We start from the raw sequence: 20,511 nt of genomic DNA on the forward strand, positions 1-20,511 counted from the left end.
GACATTTTGTTAGGATGCAAATTCACTAATAGTCTATGAAAATGTTTTAAAATGTTGCGATATCATGTATATGACAAATAAGGAAACTAATAACTATTTAGGTTGAAAGAACTTTAGTAAGTGAGAAAATGAAACCTATTGAATATACTCTAAATGAAGCAACCTTTTGAAAGGCCTATTTTTGAATAAACAAGCATGAAAATTCTCCTAAGGCATAATACTTTATGTACTGAGAGTTAAAAAGCAAACGTTCTCATATGCCTGATAAAATTGTTTTAATTTTTTTCTTTGTTAAATCTGTTGAATGTTTTTTTGTTCTTTGGTAGAGCTGCACCCTGAAATAGCTTCGTCTTCAAAACCAGAAGAAAGTTTCTATGCGGACAGTTACAATCCCTTCAAGGATGAAGATGCCCCAGACTACTTAAACCCATTCGATGAGCCAGATCACGCATCTGAAGCACTTGGAAGTGCAAGAGATTCTCCTCCACAACCCGCAAAAAGGAAAAACGTCAGGCCAGTGGATATGAGCAAATACCTCTATGCAGATACCTCTAAAGCCGAAGAGGAAGAGCTAGATGAGTAAGTATGATTCTTCATCTTTCAGCAGCTTTGGAAGCATTAGTGGGATCCCTGGCTTAATCTTGAGGTGTATTGGGTTGAACCATGGTGATCCTTAATCACTTCCTTAGGACAGATTGATCCTTAGGCAGCTCAGCAGCGGAAAATACCATACCCCCAAGTCATGTTATTCAGCTGAACATGATCAGTTAGGAAACTCTTTTGTGTCTTATTGATAGCAAACTACTTGAGAGGGAACAAGTCTGTGTACCTTTCTGGCACTTCATGCCCTGACAATTGCAAATGAGCCAAAAATTAAGGAGCAGAAGAGCTTGATCCTTCCTCTCCTTTTCACCATTATTTTTCCTACGTAAACTAATAATTTTTATTAACCATAATGGAGAGTTTGTTTCATCTTGGTGCAGTGTGTAAAAAGGAAGAGCGTTTTGCAATCTACCTACCACATTTTTGAGAATCCCGTAAATTTAATCTTTATATGAGAAAGTTAACACTATATACTTACTTGGGTTGTTTCTTTTATCATGACCACTCAGAAAACTTTTATAAACACACACTGACTGCCTTGTATTACAGTATAGACACTAACAGGGAGTGAGAGTTTTCTGCAATTGCTGCACAGGTTGGGAGGTTGGAAGGTGTATCCTTACTCCTTGTTTGTGGTCATTAGTCACCAACCACACCACTCATGAGACAGTTTATGGTGATTACATGCAAGCAATTTTACAGACAACAATTCTAATTAACATTTAATTTTACATTATTTATTGAGATTTATCATGGCATGACATTTGCATTACTTTTAATATTAGCACAGGTATTCATTGTATCATCATCTTTCTGTTTCTCTGTTTATAGCTGTGTTCTAGGGAATTGAAGAATTCCCCGTGCACTCTAATAGAAACACATAAAGGATTCAGCAGGGTTTTTTTCCTTTTAAAGCTCTGTGGCCGTGAATTTGATGTTGTTGTTTGGTCTGTGAAAAATAAAACAAACAAATAATAAAGGGCATTGGGGATGATGCCTCTGCCAGCTCCATTTATCAGAGCAGTGCCTGAACAAACAGCACTGTGTCTCCAGAGTGCAGTGTGATCACCCTGATGGTCACACCAGGCATCATTGGTCATTCCCTGGTCACCAGAATCTGCAGGGAGAAAAAAAAAGTGTACTTAACACTCATCAAGATATAGGTATAGAGGACAGAAAAGATTCAGATGAGCAGAAAAAGAAAAAGCTTCATTGATGAGGAAGTGAAGAATTTTCTCTGTTTTTTTCTCTGTTTTATCTTTTTTTTAACCAAAGATAAAAATAAACTCCCCATAGGTGGAATCTACTTGAACATAAAGCTGAGTTGTGTTTTCATGATAAAGCAATGTCCCATGGGAAGATGGAAGAATAAGCAGTCAATAAACATTGTAAAAACAATTTTTTACATCTTTCACATAAGTTTTTTATGTTCTGACCACCTAAGTAACCTTCCTCTCCACATTTTTCTCCCAAGTTGCAGAAGCAACATGTCATAGAAAAAGACCTGGAGACCATATGTTGAATGTATTGGGTAGGAGCGTGGTAAGGGAAACCTTTGAATTTTTATACTGAACGCTCTGGAGGAATGAATGTAATGATAAAACTCCAATCTAGGAACACAGGACACCTGGTATTAACTCACACCTACAAACACTATTTCACCTTACCTCACGTCATTTATTTTCAAATCTTTAAGCAGAAAGTTTCTGCTAAGATACAGTATGGTGAGCACCAAAGGAAAAATTTTCTTGGCATTGCCACTTGGTAGTTTTTGCGTGCCCTAAATCATGAAGGCTTATGTCCAGATGTGTATTGATTTTTATCTACTGTGAATATTGATGCTTTTATTATTTACCTAAGGGGGTAATCTTCTTCCAAAGCTATTAAAGTCTAGGCTTCAGTGTCAATTTGTGGCAGAGAGTTCCACAAAAAAAAACAAGATCTTAAATGAAATGTGTTTCCTTTGTTGATTGTAAATAAATTACCTTTCCAATCCCATCCTATCTCTTCTGCTGGCTTATCAAAACAACAATTAGTAGTGTTGGATTTACCTGCTGTAAACAGTTGTTGTCTCGTCTATCTCTAGCTTGTTCACCATTACTTATCTCTTGTCTGAGTTAACTTTTTCAATCTCTCTTCATACAGAAGTCTCTTCATCTCTCTAATCATTTCCACTGCACGTCTCTGGACCCTGTTATTTCTCCTGCTGTATGTCTATTTTAAGATGTGTTGACTTGGCCTGAGCAGTGTAATCAAGACAAGGCTGAACAACTGAGTCATATCATGACATTAGACAACTTTGCATATTATTTTCAACCTCTCTCCTAATGTCTTCTCTTTTGACTTTTTAAAATTTTGTTTCATTTTGTTTCACTGGTCAAGTGCTTTCCCCAGGTGTCGTTTTGAACCTGATAGGTGGAGTTCATGAGAAATGGAAGGCTCCTGAAAGACATTTGCTGTCACTCAGGAACTACAATGTATTTTTATCCCTACGTCTTAAATGTTTAATTGGAGTTCACTTAATGTACTGCTTGGCATTTTCCTCTTATATTTTGTGTGAAATGCAATGATATATCCTGGGAACATGGACACATCAGTTAACATCTGGACCCTTGTCCCACTCTGCTCTGGCAGATCCCTAGTTCTGATTCTGGACTTGGAGCTTACACAAAGTGCCCCAAGAGCTGAACTCTGATGCTAGTTTTGTAACAGACTCTCATTGTAATCTTGTAAAAGGTACTTAGCCTCACTGTGCCTCTGTGAAGGACTTACCTTGGGTAATTTGCTTCATTGAAACATATTTCACTAATGGTTGTGAAGATAAGTAATATTTCATAACACATGCAAAGCATAGTCACAAGCATAAGCATCATGAGGCATTGCATGCTATTGAAGGACTTAGATGAGCCAGTACATTTATTTATTCTGCTGTAAAACTATGCTCTCAAAACATACTTCCTCTGACTAGTTGAGATCTCTACCTAGGCAGAGATAAGGAACACATTTTCCTTTCGTTAGTTTGGACATATGAATGGTAGTGGAAAATCCTGCTTTTGCCTTTTTGAATTTTATACATTAAAATCAAACTGGTGGGTGGCAACCTGTTAATGAAGGACAGCACACCTTGTGAAATTAAGTTCAATTATTTGAAAATAGCACAGCTCACAACTACTTAATGTATAATGCTTTCAACCTTAGTACTTCTGATTGGCAGTATTGCCTGATCTTTTAACCCTGCCATGGTGACAGCTTTGGGTTTCCTTCTCAATAAAATGTTGATTTTTTTTTTTCCAGTTAACTGGTAACACTGATCCAAATAATTTTTAAATTGGTCAGAATAAAACTTGCTTTCCAATATCATTTGGCTCTGTGGCTTCTTATCTCGTTAATCATTGTATGGCTTAGAATTATGCTGTCTAATTGGCAAGACTATCGAGTTGCCATCTACTGAAGCTGCCTGTTGCACAAGAAGCCACAAGCCACGTTGTCAGTGATATTTTAATGGCAGGTTGTTTGTCACGTCTTGGATTTTTTGATTTTGTGGTGGACAGTCTAGTATCTCTTCAGATAAATCATACTATGTGGGTCAATTAAATAACCAAAGCAAAAACTACGGGGCTGATCTCAGAGAAAAGTGCTTTCATATTTTCCAGCTAAGGCTTTTTTCAGCCGGGCTTTTCATGGGCTTAATTTCTTGTATAGCTGTGTGGAAGCTGTTGGACTAAACTCTGCGACATGTATCAGACTGTCATGGTTTCAAACTTCATAGCCTCTTCAGGAAAGAAACATTTTGTGGTTTTTTTCTATATTAAAATGAATTTTTAAAAAATCTGTCTCAATATTTGTAAGAAAAAATAAAAGCAGTGCAGGGGGAAGGTAGGAAGTAGCGCATGTGTGTGTCTGTTCTGTACATGTACGTGTCTGTTTCTGTGACTAAAATGTGAGGGTTTATCTGGCTTTCAAGCAAGTTCTTCTCTAGAAGAAAAAAGGGCAGTGACTTGTCTCCTTTTAGCACTTCCTTCTGGTTCAGACAGAGGGTACAATCCTTCAGGTTGATGCACGCAGTGCAATCAGTTCTGGAGCACAAAAATTAAAAAATGGTTCTTCCAAATCTGTTTACTCTCATTGATAAGGTGTTGGGGTTTTTTTCACACCAGAATAATTTTAACACCTTACAAATACACCTTTCTAATTCAGAGTACACAGAGGTGAATTCCTGCCAAACATGCTGTGCCTGTTGGCTGTTCCGAAGGCAGACTTGTTGAACTAAATCAAACCTTGTGCTGTCCCATAGAATGCATTGTTCTTCAGCCTTTATCTCTTTTATCTTCATTTTCACCTCCCTTTGAACTCTCTGGTGTCTGAAGGCAGCTGAACTGGGCTGTCAGCTAAATTAGAGCTACTGACAGCTGGATGCATTCTCCACTCCAGCCTGAATACCTTCCTTTTCCTACTGTCTCCAAACACCCATCTGTTCCCATTACCTTGTTATTTTGGTGTTGCCTTTAGTTTTGATTGCACTGGTGGCTTTGCTGCTTGATGGGCAGCAAAGTGGGAACACCTGAAAGTTGCCTTCAGTCAACAGATGAGTTATTTCAGTGTTAGTCTTTCCTTTTGCTTCAGGATCTGGATATCTTTTTCTATAAGGAGCAGATTCTTAGAAAGGTCTGGAGGTTTTATGCCTGGTTTTCATTTATCTGCTTTGGTAAACTTTGCCTTTTAGAAGTAGACTTATTTTCTATGGTGTGGATTACTAATTGCTTGCTTTTTCTCAGTGAAATGAGGATGACTGTAAACTGCATTAAAATAAATTCTAAAATCAGTCTATGAGACTGAAAGATATTTTCATACTAAAATTACAAACAAATGAGAGAAATTTCATGTTGTATGAAGGGCAACTGGATGAATAGTTGGTTTTTCACTTGTCCCCAAATTCTGCTGTTGTAGTTCTTTAAAAACAGCGTGTACTAGCTCATGACTCTTATCCTGAGAGGGAATTTGTAAATGGATCTAGCTAGGTAGGCTCTTGTCTGATGCTGTATGCATTATTGTTTCCATCTAGAGTTGAATTCTAGGGGACTTCAAGGGACTGAGGTTATTTTCTGTGGTTAGTTACGCTGTATACAATAACTGTATGTAGATAGATTGTTGGGAATCACTCTGACTTAGTTACATAAACACAGTTTGAGATATATGATAAATATATCTTGCAGGGGAAATATGGGCTAGAAAGGAATTTATTAATTTATCCATTTCGTAACTAACCATGCAGTTTTGGATTGCAAAATGTGAAAAGCAAATATTATTAATGGAATAATTCAGTGCAAAGAAGGTTCCCATAAGTATCCTTACCAGGATACAAAATTGCTGGCTCCTCTAAGTGTGTAGAAAAAGCCATTGTTGTTGTACTATTGATTGATATTTGATGTATCAAACTAATGTAAAATATGGCAATGCTGTGGAACAAATGCAGAGTTGGAACATGAATGCCAGAGTTAAGAATAATTCTTTAGGCTGTATCTACTTGTTTCTTAAGTGAGGTTTAGTTATAAAAAGCACTTTCAAAATAGACAAATGATGGCTACTGGTGTCTGCAGAGAGAGATATACAAGTCAGCTGTGGTTCTTCTTACACTGTTGACTTATCCAAAGAGTGTTCTTGAAATGGTGTGGTGCCTTTATGCTACAGAGTTTGAAATACTCTCAATGTGGATTGTGTACCTAATGGAGACCAAAATTTTCAGGCTTGGACAGCCAAGAGTGGGGAAGTGGAAGCACAACTGTACCAGTGGCCTTATTCTTAACTCTGTTATAATGAAGCTTTCTTAATTCTATTCATTATGAGTGTTGAACAGCCAGCAACTTCACTCAAATTTGCTGGTATTGATCTTGTAGAATCAGATCATTCTTTGATAGATGACGAAGTATAATTGAAGAGTTAGCTTTATGCAAGTTGTAAAGCTTCTGCAATTTACAGGACTTTATAAAATTTATGGAAATTATGACTTAATGAAGTTTTAGCTGTTGTAACTCACTTTTCAGTTGTATGAAAAAGTATCTAAAAGCATCTAAAGGTAAAACATATTCTTATGTGGGATAATAAAAACATTTTGGTCATTGGCTTTTCTAAACAGGTCTTATTTTTGATTTAATTTCCATGGAGATAGCAAAGAAATGTGTTTCCCTTCTTTTAATTAGATCAAATCCATTTTATGAACCAAAACCAAGCCCTGCTTTAATTAAAGTTGCTCTGCTGCAAGAACCAGAAAAGAAGATGAAAAGAAAGGCTCCTGAACCCCCAAACCTCTTGCCAAAGACAGAGATGGGCATGGGTGAGAACGTGTCAGCTATTCCTGCATCAAGGGAGCTTTCCTCCTCTCCTAAGGTAAGCTTTGCATACCAAATTTCTTCTTTTTTCTTAACAGTGCCTTTCTGTGTATTGTAAACATCCTATTTATTTCTGCAGGCCATCTTAAAAGCTTTACTTGTACTTAATAAGGTGTTGGCTCGTCTCTATTCACTTGGTTCATGGGGAGGGAGCAGCAGTAGGAGCTTGTATTTTTTCTTTAAGGATTTAATGACAACAGTAACAGCAACTGCAGTTTCAAAGAAAAGAGTCTTCTAGTAACCAATGTTACAGGCCAGCTGGATATGCCATCGAGAAGGAAGAAAATCACATTGAACAGTGCTTTGTCCTGATCTATTTTAATGCTGCTAAGCCTTGCCCCTGTTGAAGAGTCTGTCTCCACATTTCTGTCATAAATCTGGGTTTTAAGAGCTTAGTACTGGATACTGTTTATTTGTATTGGGATTTGTATGTGTCCAATTCCATAGCTATGTTGAAGTAATTAAAAAAAAAAACGACAGTCTACTTTAATTCAGATTAACTGTTTATTACGAATGCCCAGACTAAGAATACTTAGATATGCACATCCATCTCTGTTTGTCAAGGGAAAATCTGAGTTAATTTCAGCTGAAGAGGGCAATGTGAGGCATGGATATTTTATTACTACAGCAGCTAACTTCTATCACTGTGGATTTGAACTCCAGTGTTTCAGCAGTTCGCACCACTTGTGCTTTTTTTTAAACAAAATAAGCATTTAATAGTATAAGTTAATGGACCTTTCTTAGAAACAAATGTCACATATGCTGCCTGCTTGTTTTAAAGGTAGGAAGATGAGGACAGAACGCTTTCTTTACAGCATATCTTGCCCAGTGTATGCATATTATCATCTGATTTGCCTTGTATTGGAGCTGCTCTACTTTAATTTGAGAATTGAGTGAAACTACTTGCCATATGTATAATTTCATTGTGTAATTACTCAGCCAGATTGTGCACATGTCCTTGTCCACTAAGGCTCTGATCTTGTTGTCATTTTAGCACTCACTCAGGCTAAAGATTATGAGACCAGAAATCTAATCTGTATCTGCTCACTGCAAAACAAAACAGTAGGGAAGAACACAACTACACTTCACAAGTTATTCTTAATATGCAAAACCACAACCAGGGATATATGAAATCAAAGCATAGCAGTTTTATAATGCTCTGAAATGGGATTCAGTCCTGTTTGCTGAATGAAAAATATGGCACATTGATTTCTGGTGGAGACTGGCCCTTGTGTCAAAGCAAAATGGCCAAAGAAAAGCTTTCTGGTACTACCAGGCTGTGCATAGGCATCTGTGGAGATTTTCATCAGGTTGCTTGATGGAAGTTGTGCCCAAATTGCTCATTGAGAAGTATTTTTTACAGATCTGCATCCAAGGAGATATGTCTGTCTGCTTCATTCATGTCTTTTTTGTGCTGAAATAACACGTTACTGCTGAGTTTGGTTGTTGTAGTTTTTGTAGGGCTGTGAGGGAAGGTGGAGCTCTATGCTGACATTATCTTTTATAGGAAAGCTTTAATTTTTTTTTCAACAGGATTTTGGAGGATATGAGATGTTAGGGAGGTCTCCCAAGCAGGTGCAGTGTCCTGGTTTATTGTATTGCCACTACAGTGGAAAATTTTGCTGACTGGGTGTGTTAAAATATTGTACGGTCACTTGCAATGCAGAAAGCTTTCTGTAAGCACAGTCTTTTTTCTGTGCTTGAATTGTTTTGCTCTAAGATCAGAAGCACTTTACTTGGAATGCTTTTTGAAATTTGGAAAAGTACTGGCATTTAAAAGAAAAGAAAATAAACAGTTTTCTCACACTACAATATAAAATAATGCCCAAATAGGACTTGGACTGTTGACACATATAACTTGTTTATTGCTCAATAATAGAGACAGTGTTTAGCAACTCAAAGGTATAGGCATTAAACAAACATGAACTTAGCACATACCCTTATGTAGGGGGAATAGTCCTATAGAGGTAAACTTAGGGAAAGGAAGGTTAAATAACATATGTTATTCAGTGTTTTGTCCAAGTTTGCTGGGCACAGAAAGCCTCTGGTACAACTCTGACTAGAAAGTAAGTTGTTTCAGCCGGTTCAATTCCCTGTCTTGGCTGTTGTCATAGGAAATGTCTGTGGAGCAGAAATGCTAAGCTTTTGACTATACAAACACAGCATTAATATTAGAACTTTAGAGTTGAAGAAAAAATATTCCAAAAGTTCCTCTGCAAATCTTTGACAGAGTATTTGGAGCTCATGTTTCTTTCACATTTCACATGCTGGTGGCGTTCATCACATTTGCTGAAGGCAAAAAGTACAAATGCTGTCATTAACATCTATATACCAGCAAGTTTATTAAGTGATGAGCAGTTACCTGTAGTAGCAAAGCCTTTCCAAGTCTCTTTAATGTCTTCCCCTTGAGCAGATCCTTTTGATCACTTAGAGGTCCCTGTGTCACCTGTATTGGTGAGGAAGGGTCAGTTATCTGTATAGATAAGGCAGGGTGTAACTCTCCATAAAGGTCCAGCCAGCTCTCCAGCCCATAGTATTAGCTCAGTATTTGCCATACATGAGTTTAGAGGAAGTTTTGCTTCCAAATTTTATTATCTACTTGCACTTCCTAAAGGAATATCTTAATTCTCTCCTGTCTTCCTTCCATACCTCCTCCAAATAATCTGAGTCATCAGAGGGATCTTTAAAATGCAAAGTCTGAAATCTCGGATTATCCCACAGTTAATCATCTTGAATGACTTGAAAACTGTGGTGTATTTTTATGGCTGACTGTATTTGGGTGAGTCTGACAAACTGCAAAGGTGTAATTAAGCTCTTCAGTCATCAAACTGCTACGGTGCTGTCAAGCCCAACTGAAGCCTTAGGCTTGTTGCTGTCATGCATGTGTTAGTGGTCTTTACCTGGTTTGGATAACCAGGTTTTGCCTCTCACAGAGGTGATAGAGACTTTAAATTTCTTCCACTTGTTGACTTTGTGGAAAAAAAATTGAACAAAAGTCCAGGCTCAAAATATGGTATCAGACCAGTAAATAGCATGCATATCGGTGCTTATTGCTTTAGCTGATTACAAAATATGCATATGAACTTCAGCTGGGTGAAATCTCAGCCAGTCTCAGTATCTCTTCTCTTCCTGCATTATGTTCAGTTTATTCAAAATAAGATCAGTTCTGGAGCTGTCAGCTATGTGTCATGGTAGAGAAGCAAAAGCCATGTGTCTCTGCACAATCAAGGATTTTATTGCATTTGTGAAAATGAGGAGGCAGGAATGCTACTGAATATGTGTGGGAGGTGAAAAATTATTTACTGGGGAACAGAAGGAAACAGATAATCACCCTCAACCATAGAGTTATTTTTAAATGTGAAAAGAAAATAGTTCCTGCACTAGATTGACATTACTCATTCACTCTTTTGAAGGATAGCATATGCCCTTCCCTTTCAGGAAACAATTCTGAGAAGGGCTTTTCCTGTTATTTGGTATGTTCATTTTTTGCCAAAGCTCATGTTGATGGCTCATGAATCTCTCAGGTTTTTGTAGTTACTGAATTAACCTACTGAATGTAAACAGGCATGTTGTGTTTGGTGAATCCAGCTTGGTCTCACATCCTTTCTCCTGTCTTCAAGGTCTAGAAACCTGTGTTCATTAAAGACACACTTTACAGAGTAACTGCTGCAGGCTGAGTAGCTGCCAGCCTGGGACTTGGGAGCTCACAGAGCTCCATCTCACTACTGCCTACTGGGCTACCCAGCATCTCTCAGTAAATGAACCTCCTGCACTCCAGTCCTGGGGGTAGATGTTTCTCTAGCAATACATGTGAACAGTCATGGAGTTGATATCAGACCACAGGATGCTTTTTGAACTTTACCTTGAATGGATTTTTAGTTATACCTTGCAACTCATTGAAAGTATATAGCACCAGGTCAGGATGATAAATCAGCTTAAGACTATCGTTAATGTGTACACCATTCTTGCCTTTATGAAGTCATGGTGTTGCTGGTAATCATGAAAATATAGGAATTGGTTTTGGTGCTTGTAGACAAGAGCTTGTGATGACCTTTTAAGTTGGTGGAAAAGGAGAATACTCATTCACTTAATAGTCCAAAGCCAATAGTAGTAACATCTCTGTTTGTCACCATCATTGTTTAAGCTCTCTCCATCTCTGATTTTAAAACTAATTGTTTTGCATGCCCAGTGATAGTCTGCTCTTTCATGCCAGACAAGCTAGCTGATTTAAGCTCTAATGAAACATTTATAGGAAATGTAATAAGAAACACAGAATCCTTTTTCTGCATGACATGTAATAACCCATCTCCATCCAGTATCCTTTGTAATCCGTTGTGTATCTGCAGCGCTTCTGTTCAGGCTGTTCAGAAAGATTTATGCCTGATAGACAGTTTGTCCTTCAAACAGCAAATGAGGTACAAATTACTTTATGAAAGAAGAGAAGTTCTCAGATACTTCTCAAGGGAACGAGAAGAAACATGTAATTTTAAATTTTTTTTCTCCTTCTTATTTATTCTAAGTCAGAATAAATGCTTAGCGATAAAGTGCAAAACACTCAGGTAGGTTTAGTGGAAAGGGGAGAAGTAATGTTCCATATAGCACCAGGCACTGCTCTCCAAGATTTCAGGGATCTCATAGGCTCCAGTTGCTCCTTTTCTCCACTTTTATTTACCTCAGCATTATCAACCTTATGTGACCAAACAGTAGGAAGACTTCATCTTAAAACACAGGTGCAGTAATGCAATTAAGTGGAGAAATGACATTAAACTCTGAATGGGAAATGGAGATCACTCACTCTCTTGGTATCAAAAGCACCTCCAGTTGTTCATTCACATAAGGACTTCCTGGCTCTGTGGAACATCTTTAATGATTTTGCTCCTTCTCAGCTTTACATTCACTGCAAAGGAATTGTGCAGCTCATTTGCATGAGATCTTTGTCACTCCCTATGCAGACAAATAGTTCATCAAGCCCAAGGAAGACTTGGGAGGTACTGGATAGAATTGCAAGGTAGCTACTCTTATAAACTTGTGCAGAAAAGACACTCTGAGAAAATCTGCCTTTGCATGCAGCCCAAAAACATTTTTTCTTTTAATGGGAAGAAACACAAGCTGCACACTTAATATGAACAGAGAGATAGTGAGATAATCATATGGAAGCACAGACAAGTCATTCAACTTGCAGCTTTTCAAATGTTAAAGAATAAAAAGGCTCAATTTTTTCATACAATACTTGAACAATTTCTTATTACTGTTTGCATGAGTTTTAAATGGTGTTTGTTAACTTGACTGTGTTGCCTTCGTATTCTTCCCATGATTGGTGCCAACAGGAGTCCATTTTTAGACACAGAGACTGCAGATGAAACCAAGCCCTTCCTTATTCTATGTGTGGCTTTCTGCCCTTCTGAGTGAAGTATCTTGTGCCCATTTTCTGGTAACAAGCCAGTCAAACTGCTTACAAAAAGATTTAGGTGCTGCTTTATAGTCATGTTTTCTCTAAGAGACGTGCTTCCTTCAGTGTCTTAGGTCTAAAACCAGGTAAGTTAATAGATTGCCTATGTGTTCCTATAGCAGGAGTTATGCCCAGGTCTGGAGGCAGAGCTGAGCTGCTCCCAACCTCAGCACCTTCTTACCTTATCCTATTTCCAAGCACCTGCTGGAGTGGAAACACATCATCACATACAGGTCTCTCTGCAAAGCTCATGACTCATGTATATGTTGTTCCACAGGGAACAAATCCAGGTTGTGTGCTGAGCCAAGGGTCAGTGAAAGGCACTGCTTTCTGGGACAATTGAGCAACTGAATGCTGTCCAGGAGCAGTGAATGTTGACCTCTTGAACCAGATTTTGGTGGTGGTTTGGTTGTTGGGTTTTTTTCCAAGTTCACAGCTTGATCCAACCAAATTAGCACAGCTATTGGCTTGACTGTAATGCCATGCAGCTGAAAGAGTGCTGGTTTGTGTCACATGAACTACCATAAAAAAACCAGTTCTCTGTAAGGGTGGGTCTTAGGTGACTCAGACTGAGGACTCAAAAGCATTGACTTCCGGTAATTTGGAGTTGGGCTTTTTTTTGTGGACATCAGTTTTTCTTCAAAAGTATATATATGCAATTATACAAAGTGAGCTAGTTAAAAATGTATTTGTAACCATAATTTTTGAATACTTGATTTGGCGACTTTCAGTTCTGCTATTTAAGTGTTTGACTCTTTCTTCTTTAGATGCTTATTAATAGTGGGGATGCAGATAACAGGCCTCCAGAGTTGTCCTAGTAAAATATTTTTCATTGCAAATTAATATATATAATATGCAGGTTGATAAATGCTTGGCTGCTTCTGCCATTTTCGTAACTGCTCTTTAAGGTATTTCTGCATTATTGGTGCAATGTAGCTCCTACTGAAATGGATGGAAGCATTGTCAGTGCCTGCAGCAGTTCTGGATTGCACCAGTTAGCACTTCTGCAAAGTGTCTGTGCAAATAAATTTTGGTAACTTCACCAGTGTTGTGACATTCCAAGCCTCAATTTTCATATTTTTATATTTAACTTACATTTACAAATTACAGTACTCTGGTTGTCATAAAATATTACTTCACTTACTGTGGGGAAAATATGCTCTTTAGATATGTATTGGCAGTAATTTCATATGTTTTATTTCAACTTGGAAGTTTAAGATTGTGCACTATTCTGTGAAAAAAAAGTCCATCTCAGAGAGTAGAAAAGCCAACAGACATATTGTGTGACACAGTGTTGCAATGTGCCATTAAAATGCCAGCACTGTTGCATGTAGGCAAACTAACAAAAAATACTTATTTTATGTTTTATTCAAAACCAACACCAATACAATAATTTCTTAAATTTTTCCTATATAAATATATGTGATGATTTATATAATCATTCATTTCCTTGAATGATGTGTTCCAACAGTCAACAAATGCAAGAATGGTCAAATAAGACTCATATCCTGATTCGGGAACTGTTTAAAGGCTGTTGAGATCAGGAGAGAGAAGAAGAAGGCCTTTGGATGGTGGGAACACCCACACTGCCTTTTCTGGGCTCTAACTTCCCACATTAGGAGGTGAATTAAATGCTTGAAGAGCATGCTTCTCAGAGGAGAGAGATGGGGGGAGTGACAGTGGGGTATCTCTGGAGGTGAGCTGAGCTCCACACTGCCTTTGAGACAAGTCTCTCATTGCACCCATTTCTGCAGGATTGGGAGGGGACTGCTCTTCTCATGGAAGTTCCAAAGGCATTTGCCTGAAATCTATCCTTAAAATATCCCTAAAGTGCATAAATGCAAAGAAGAAGTGAGGAGCTGCCAGGAGCATTGAGGTTTCTGGAGCGCTGTGGTTCCTAAATGTCAGTGCTTTCATAGCTCTGCTTGGTTTCTCTCACAGAGGACAAGGGGATGAGGCACAGGCACACAGACTGGTCAGGTGGAGTCCTGGCCTTCTGAAACATCTGAATAACAACTGCACTAGGTGAGCTCCCAGTGAGATCTCGGGGAGCTTCTGGAAGATGTAATCTGAAAATCCTTATCCCTATTGAGAGCCTTTTATTTTATTTCCTATAAGTTATTTGCCTTCACTTCTCTGGCAGAAAGGAGCTGAGAGGAGACAGGCAAATGGCACAGGGCCGTGAGCTCCTCATGTAGGTGCTGGAGGGCCACCTTCCTGCCATTCCTGTTAACGTTTTCAAAGGACCTGGGGGCTTTGATTTTCATGCTGGGCTTCACAGACTTTTAGTCCTGTTCAGTTCAAGCTTTGCTCTTTAAGAGGTAGAAGAAAGAAGGAACACTTCTCGTAAGACCTTTTTTAAACTACCATCAAAACAAAAATCCTCAAAATCTTCACAACAAAAACCTGGTAAAAATCTATCCTTTTTCTGTATGGTTTTTACACCTTATTATCAGATCCCTTAACAAGAGCCAAACAAGCAGGTCAGTGGACAGCTTTTTAATTGAAAACTCGATTCTTTCTGATAGTCCCTTGCACCTAACAAGTAGCTCAGCACAATTTGTAGAAGTTGATGTTAGTGTAGCATTTTTAGGTATTACCTCAAGCTTTATGTTGGGGCTGGTTTAGATAAAGTCCTGAGTACTGTCTCCACCAACCCTGGCCCTTGGTGCAGTGCTCCAGTGAAGGAACACACTAACAATAGCCTGGTTTTCTGCTTGCCTGAGGGGTGGGTTTGGTTCATCGTGGTTGGCAGGCACCTCAAATTGGAAATAAGTGTGCATGAATAAATTTTCCTTTGCTTCTGTCATGATGAGTTATGGACATATTACAAAAATAATTATCTTCCCTTCATAAATCAGTCTGATAGTTAACTTTTGTTTGCTCACTAATTCACTCTTCCTGCTAAATGTTCTTTGGTTTGGATCAGATACTTAAGCATAGGAATAAATCACAGGTCTAAGACAGAATGCTTTTTGTTGCTGAGAAAGAAGAATAAGTCTAAAACCAAAATAAATGGCATTTGTAAGCAAATCTACAGTGCAACGATGGCCCTAAAATGAGGTGCTAGAATTAGCTATTCTGCCCTGCTTTGTAAAAGTATTTTTTTAGGTAAAATTTTGTCTGATTTATTTTAAAATAGTGATCACCATTACTTTTAGACGGGCAGGTTAAGTAAATAAATTTGTGAAGCGAGATATACCGAGAGGAAAAATCCAGGAGAAAAATGGAAGCCAAGGATGCCAGGAGCTAAGCCCTGGGGCATGTGAAACAGTCAGGTATTATATGTATATGTTGTAGTCATGCTCGCCAGCAAATACAAGCCAAGCGCGAATCTTTTTTTTCAAGGAGAGAAAACCAAGCCAGTTAGAAGGAAAATGTTGTATTCCTGAGTTGCTGGAAGAAATGTTGCCAATTCATATTGCAACACAGCTCTGATGACAAGAAGCTGCATAATAAACCAAGTACTTGTGCGATAGTGCCGGCACACTAGCTGCGTGTTCTACAACAGCATTTTTAACCATGTTCAACAGTGTGCTTGCTATCGCTCCTCCATTTGTTGAATTCAGGATGACCTTTGCATGAATAAAGTCAAATAGGATTAAGGCAGGAATTTTCAACAATGGGAAAGAGCAACAGATGTAGCCGACTTTGAACGTGGGAGGATTGTTGATGCACGGTTGCCTAAAGGGAGTGTCTGTGGTGACAAAAAAAGGGGGAGAGGGAAAAAACCCAACAATTTCCTAAAATATTAACCACATAAAAGAAAAGAAAATAAATAGAAAACAGTCCAAAGGAACTGAGTGATCCTGGTTTTTATTGGCATAGAGCTGAAGGCATGATTTTTTGATTCACTGCCTCCTTTTAAATCTATTTCTTTCTATTCTTTCAGCAGAACTCTGTTCTCTGAAACTGTCGCTATATATGAGCTGTCTGAGGGGTTTGTGGTGGGTATCGCGTTTTTGGGTTCATGGTTTTTCCTGAGTTGTTTTAAGGAAAACAAAAATGGAATATATGGGGAAAAAAGTTGTTTTGCTGCAGAATTAGTAATTTGAATACAAAATCCAGTTCCTACTGGTATTTTTTTATTTGATTTATCCTATGGAGAAGTGTATAGATGGATCTCAAATACAGTGCAAGCACTCTATATAGAGACTGTTACAGAAAAGGGGGGGGAAAAGGTTAGAAATATAGTTAAAGAAAGAACTCTTTCTGATATATCTTAAGTAGTTTTATATTTTATGTACCCATTAGATATACTGAATTTGTTTTTATCTCAATAAAAAGAGGACATACATATGTATTTTACTTAGTAGATTTAAAGTATTTGGTTACCTTTCTAAAATACAATAAATTCTTTGAAACTTACTTAGTTTCATTATTGACAAGAGCTATTTTGCAGTTTAGTAGATAGTTGTGTTAACCCCTAAGTGATACTTCATAGTTTGTAGTAATGAATAATGCACAAAATTTAAGTATCATTCATAAGTGTAATTCAGACAAATCAGCTTTGAAAAGCATGCATGGGAAAAGCTTTTAAAGTGTGAATGAAATCATGTGCTCTAGCTCAATGAAAGGGCTTTAAAGGAGCTAGCTAGAAACTAAAGTAATTAAGAAAATCATGTTGTAAATGCTATGAAAAATATTGGCGAGCTTAATGTATTACAGTTCAACTGTAATATTTAAAAGCTTGATTAAACAGCCACTGATTAAATGCTTACACTACACTTTAAAGAGAGCTATGCTGTTGAGAGGGCAGTCTCTCACAGTAGAAAAATCATTTGGATTCAGAGGATGTAGCATGGTAAAACATCTTCTAATACATCTTATCCTGCTTCTTCCCATACTCCTTTAGAGCAGAGCTTGCTGTGGGTTACCACTAGCTGACGACATGCCAAAGTGTACTCAGTGGTTGTCTCCCACCCCCCCAAACAAGGAGTATTTCAACAGATATAGAAGAAAAAAAAGAAACAAACAAGCCCATAACAGAACAAAAAAAATACCCCCAAACCCTCTATTGTTACCTGGGATCAAATATACTGAAGGACACAGCTATTGAATATGTTGAAGAACACAGCTCTCTAGGCGCTGGAGACTTCATTACTAATTTTTGTTGCCTTAGTAAAGAGGCTGTTATGTTTAATTTTTGCACTAGGGACAACTTCATGTGCATGCCTGGCATCTTAAGCACCAAGAGCACAAAGCTGTTATGTACATGGAGTGGATTAATGCCCACTGTGGTTGAAGAAAATCGCCTTCATTTCCTTGTGGGCTCGGTGTTGGAACCAACATTGATCTCACAAACATGTACGTAACTGCTCACATTGTTTGTGAACGCACAACTGTGTGAAAGACTGTTACAGTCACACAGCAAAAACATAGAAATATGTTTTGAAAGAGCAGTTGGATGCTGATTATTAGACACCTGGATTTTTGTTGACGTTCATGAGACTTAATGGAGTCCACTGAAGGCAGCGAGAAGATGAGGTCCTTGCTCCTGAATTAAGTTCCTGAGAAGTGACATCTTTTCATCCAGGGTTCCAGGAGTATGGACTGAGGCGGGTTAGGGCAGTTTCTAGCTCCTTAGTTGTCTTTTGTGTGTTTGAAGGGTGATCCACAAGGAAGAGTACAGTCTCTTTTTCTTCAGTGGCTCTGTTCTCCCTCACTTCATCAATACCTTGAGACAAAGAACTGTAATCCTAAAGCCTCGCAAGGGTCATGTTTCTTGGCTTGCTTCAATGCAAATAGATCTTTAGAATCCAACTCAGACAATCATACTTTAAAAGTATCCTAAAATGTTATACCATTGGAAATAATTATAAATAAAAATGGTGTTCTATTTTTGTATTCTTTATTTTTTTTCCAATTAACTGCCTGGTATTTTTTGCTTCCGGAGCATAATGAATGTAATTTTTACTTACAAAACAGATAGTTCAGAATTTGTTTCTGTTATTTCAAGTAAGCTTTGGGGATTTTTTAACGTAGTGTGTATTTTCTTTCTGTGTGTGTATATAGGTATATATAAACTTACATTTTAATATATTTGTTACTGTGATGATTATGGTTATTTGTTATATAGAAAGGTATATATGTTATTTGTGTGCCTTTATATATAAACAAATATACCTTTCTTTCTGCAGGCAGGCTTTCTACAAATTGAATTCAGACAGTAATTTGATACAGATGGCTTAACAGATCATAATTAAAGTGTTTTGTCTTAGAATCTGCTTCATAACTAAACCATATTCCCTAACACCATGACCCCTTTTCATAATGTTGCTAAAGTGCTTTCAAGAACTCTGCAGAAAGCTTTGTTTTTATCACTTTAAAGCAATACTGAAGAATTGATGCTTTTCTGAAGTGCCCTTATGACACTCTGTACTATTGGTAAGTAGTCTGTCATGATTGTCATTGACAGCAATGACTCAGGAACATAATGTGACTCAGTCTTTTGTTTTGAGACATGGGTGTGTAGACCAGAACCCAATCAATAGGCATGAGTATAAAACTACAGCAAACCAAATATTGAGTCAATGCTCACATTCTTATAACTGTGTAACCACAACCCTTCCATTGTACTTAAAATGTTATTAGAATATTAACATTATTATAATTAAAAAAAAAAAAAAAAGGAAGATGAAAAATTGCCTTGAGGGGTTTCCAGGGAAGGAGTTTTCTCTGCAAATGCATTTAACTGTTTTTACATTCTGTATAGCATCAAGATTAGGCTTCTGCAAAAAATAGGTTTGGGGGTTTACCTACTAGAATTAGGTTTTCTTTTAGGACAGTATCTTTTTTTCTGTTTACATACTCACCATTGTTTCAGATATAGAACCAGAATGTAGCATAGGTATGAGTAGTAGGGAATAACTAGAAGAAAATTCCAATGAAAGCCTCCACATTTTTGAAATGTTCTTCCATTTCTGGTCTCCTTGGACATACAAATGGTTGGTTTAAAGTCACAATCTGTCATTTTTTGCAAGTATTTAAAGAGTTGTAGAACCCATACAACACATGGCACATTAAGTGGTTTGCCTCAGAGCACTTTCATCTCTGGAAGAATATTTCCCTTATGTTTTGGAGAAAGCCTGTAGTGTGACTTGTCCTCAGACAAATGAAATGTACTGCTCCAGATTTTGGGTCTTGTGCATTTTTATTTTTTTTGCACATATAAGCTGTAATTGGCCCTTTATCACCCTCAATCTCAGTTTCTATGACAGTTGCTCTGCCAGTATTTGATGCCCAATAGAGAAAAAAAAAGAAAAGAAAGCAAGATTATGCAGTGGCTCTACTTTCTGACCAGGTTTTAGCAATTTGACATCCTTGCTGCTCTCCCTGCATGACTGATGGACTTTGTGTGGAGCCCCAACCAGATGATCTGAGCACTGCTGGACATGCATATCTGCTCGGAACTATTTGAGAAAAAGATTCACATTTTTAAAAATATATATTTAAAATGGGATATTTTCATATTTATTGAGTAAAAAGGGACTAAGAGACAAGTAAAATCCTACTACAGTCTTGTTTTTGATTTTGTCCTTTTCAACTTAAAAGGATTCTTTTAAAAACTGGTTGTTGAGTTTGGGTGTGAGTTGTAGGTTTAGATTCCATAAGAATTGACCTCTTTTGATAGTGAAGTTTGTTACAAATATATTGCTTGTGTCTGATTTAGGACATAAAATACCTCTGTAGTGTTCCATAATTCTTGGACAGAGATAGCATCCCCTAAGGCTGGTGTGGAGCACCTTAGTCAGACTTCTGCTCTGAAGAGTTTTCCAAACAACGTGTCTCTGCGAGCTGCAGAAGAGGTTTTGGGAGACCAATCAGACCAATCTTGCTTACCTAAACTCCTCTTTTGAGAGTGCAGTGCCCTCCCCTTTCTGCTTCCTGCCACCCCCCCCAAAGTTGCTAAAGGGATTGTTAAGTAGCAGCATTTTAACGCTGCCACGGTTTTATGAATGGGAGATAATAAAAAGAATTGCTAAATGACTTTTCAGTATTTACATGTGGTAAAAAAACCTTATGTGAATGCAACTCAGTGACTAAAGCAGCATGCACACTATATATTTATCA

At 37.7% G+C, this 20,511-nt stretch overlaps 1 protein-coding gene across 18 annotated transcripts in view; it reads left to right on the forward strand.

The window, feature by feature from the left end:
* Positions 1-20,511, forward strand: part of EHBP1 (EH domain binding protein 1) — a 212,143-nt gene that overhangs the window by 97,545 nt on the left and 94,087 nt on the right. For all 18 annotated transcript variants that reach the window (XM_027694880.1, XM_027694879.1, XM_027694897.1 and 15 more), the window contains 2 exons: positions 327-579; positions 6,801-6,987. In XM_027694880.1, the coding sequence (XP_027550681.1) occupies positions 327-579; positions 6,801-6,987 (440 nt within the window). The remainder of the gene's footprint in view (positions 1-326; positions 580-6,800; positions 6,988-20,511) is intronic.

The sequence above is a fragment of the Neopelma chrysocephalum genome, unplaced genomic scaffold (assembly GCF_003984885.1).
Source record: "Neopelma chrysocephalum unplaced genomic scaffold, ASM398488v2 Primary Assembly neopelma1_99, whole genome shotgun sequence".
Classification (NCBI taxonomy): domain Eukaryota; kingdom Metazoa; phylum Chordata; class Aves; order Passeriformes; family Pipridae; genus Neopelma; species Neopelma chrysocephalum.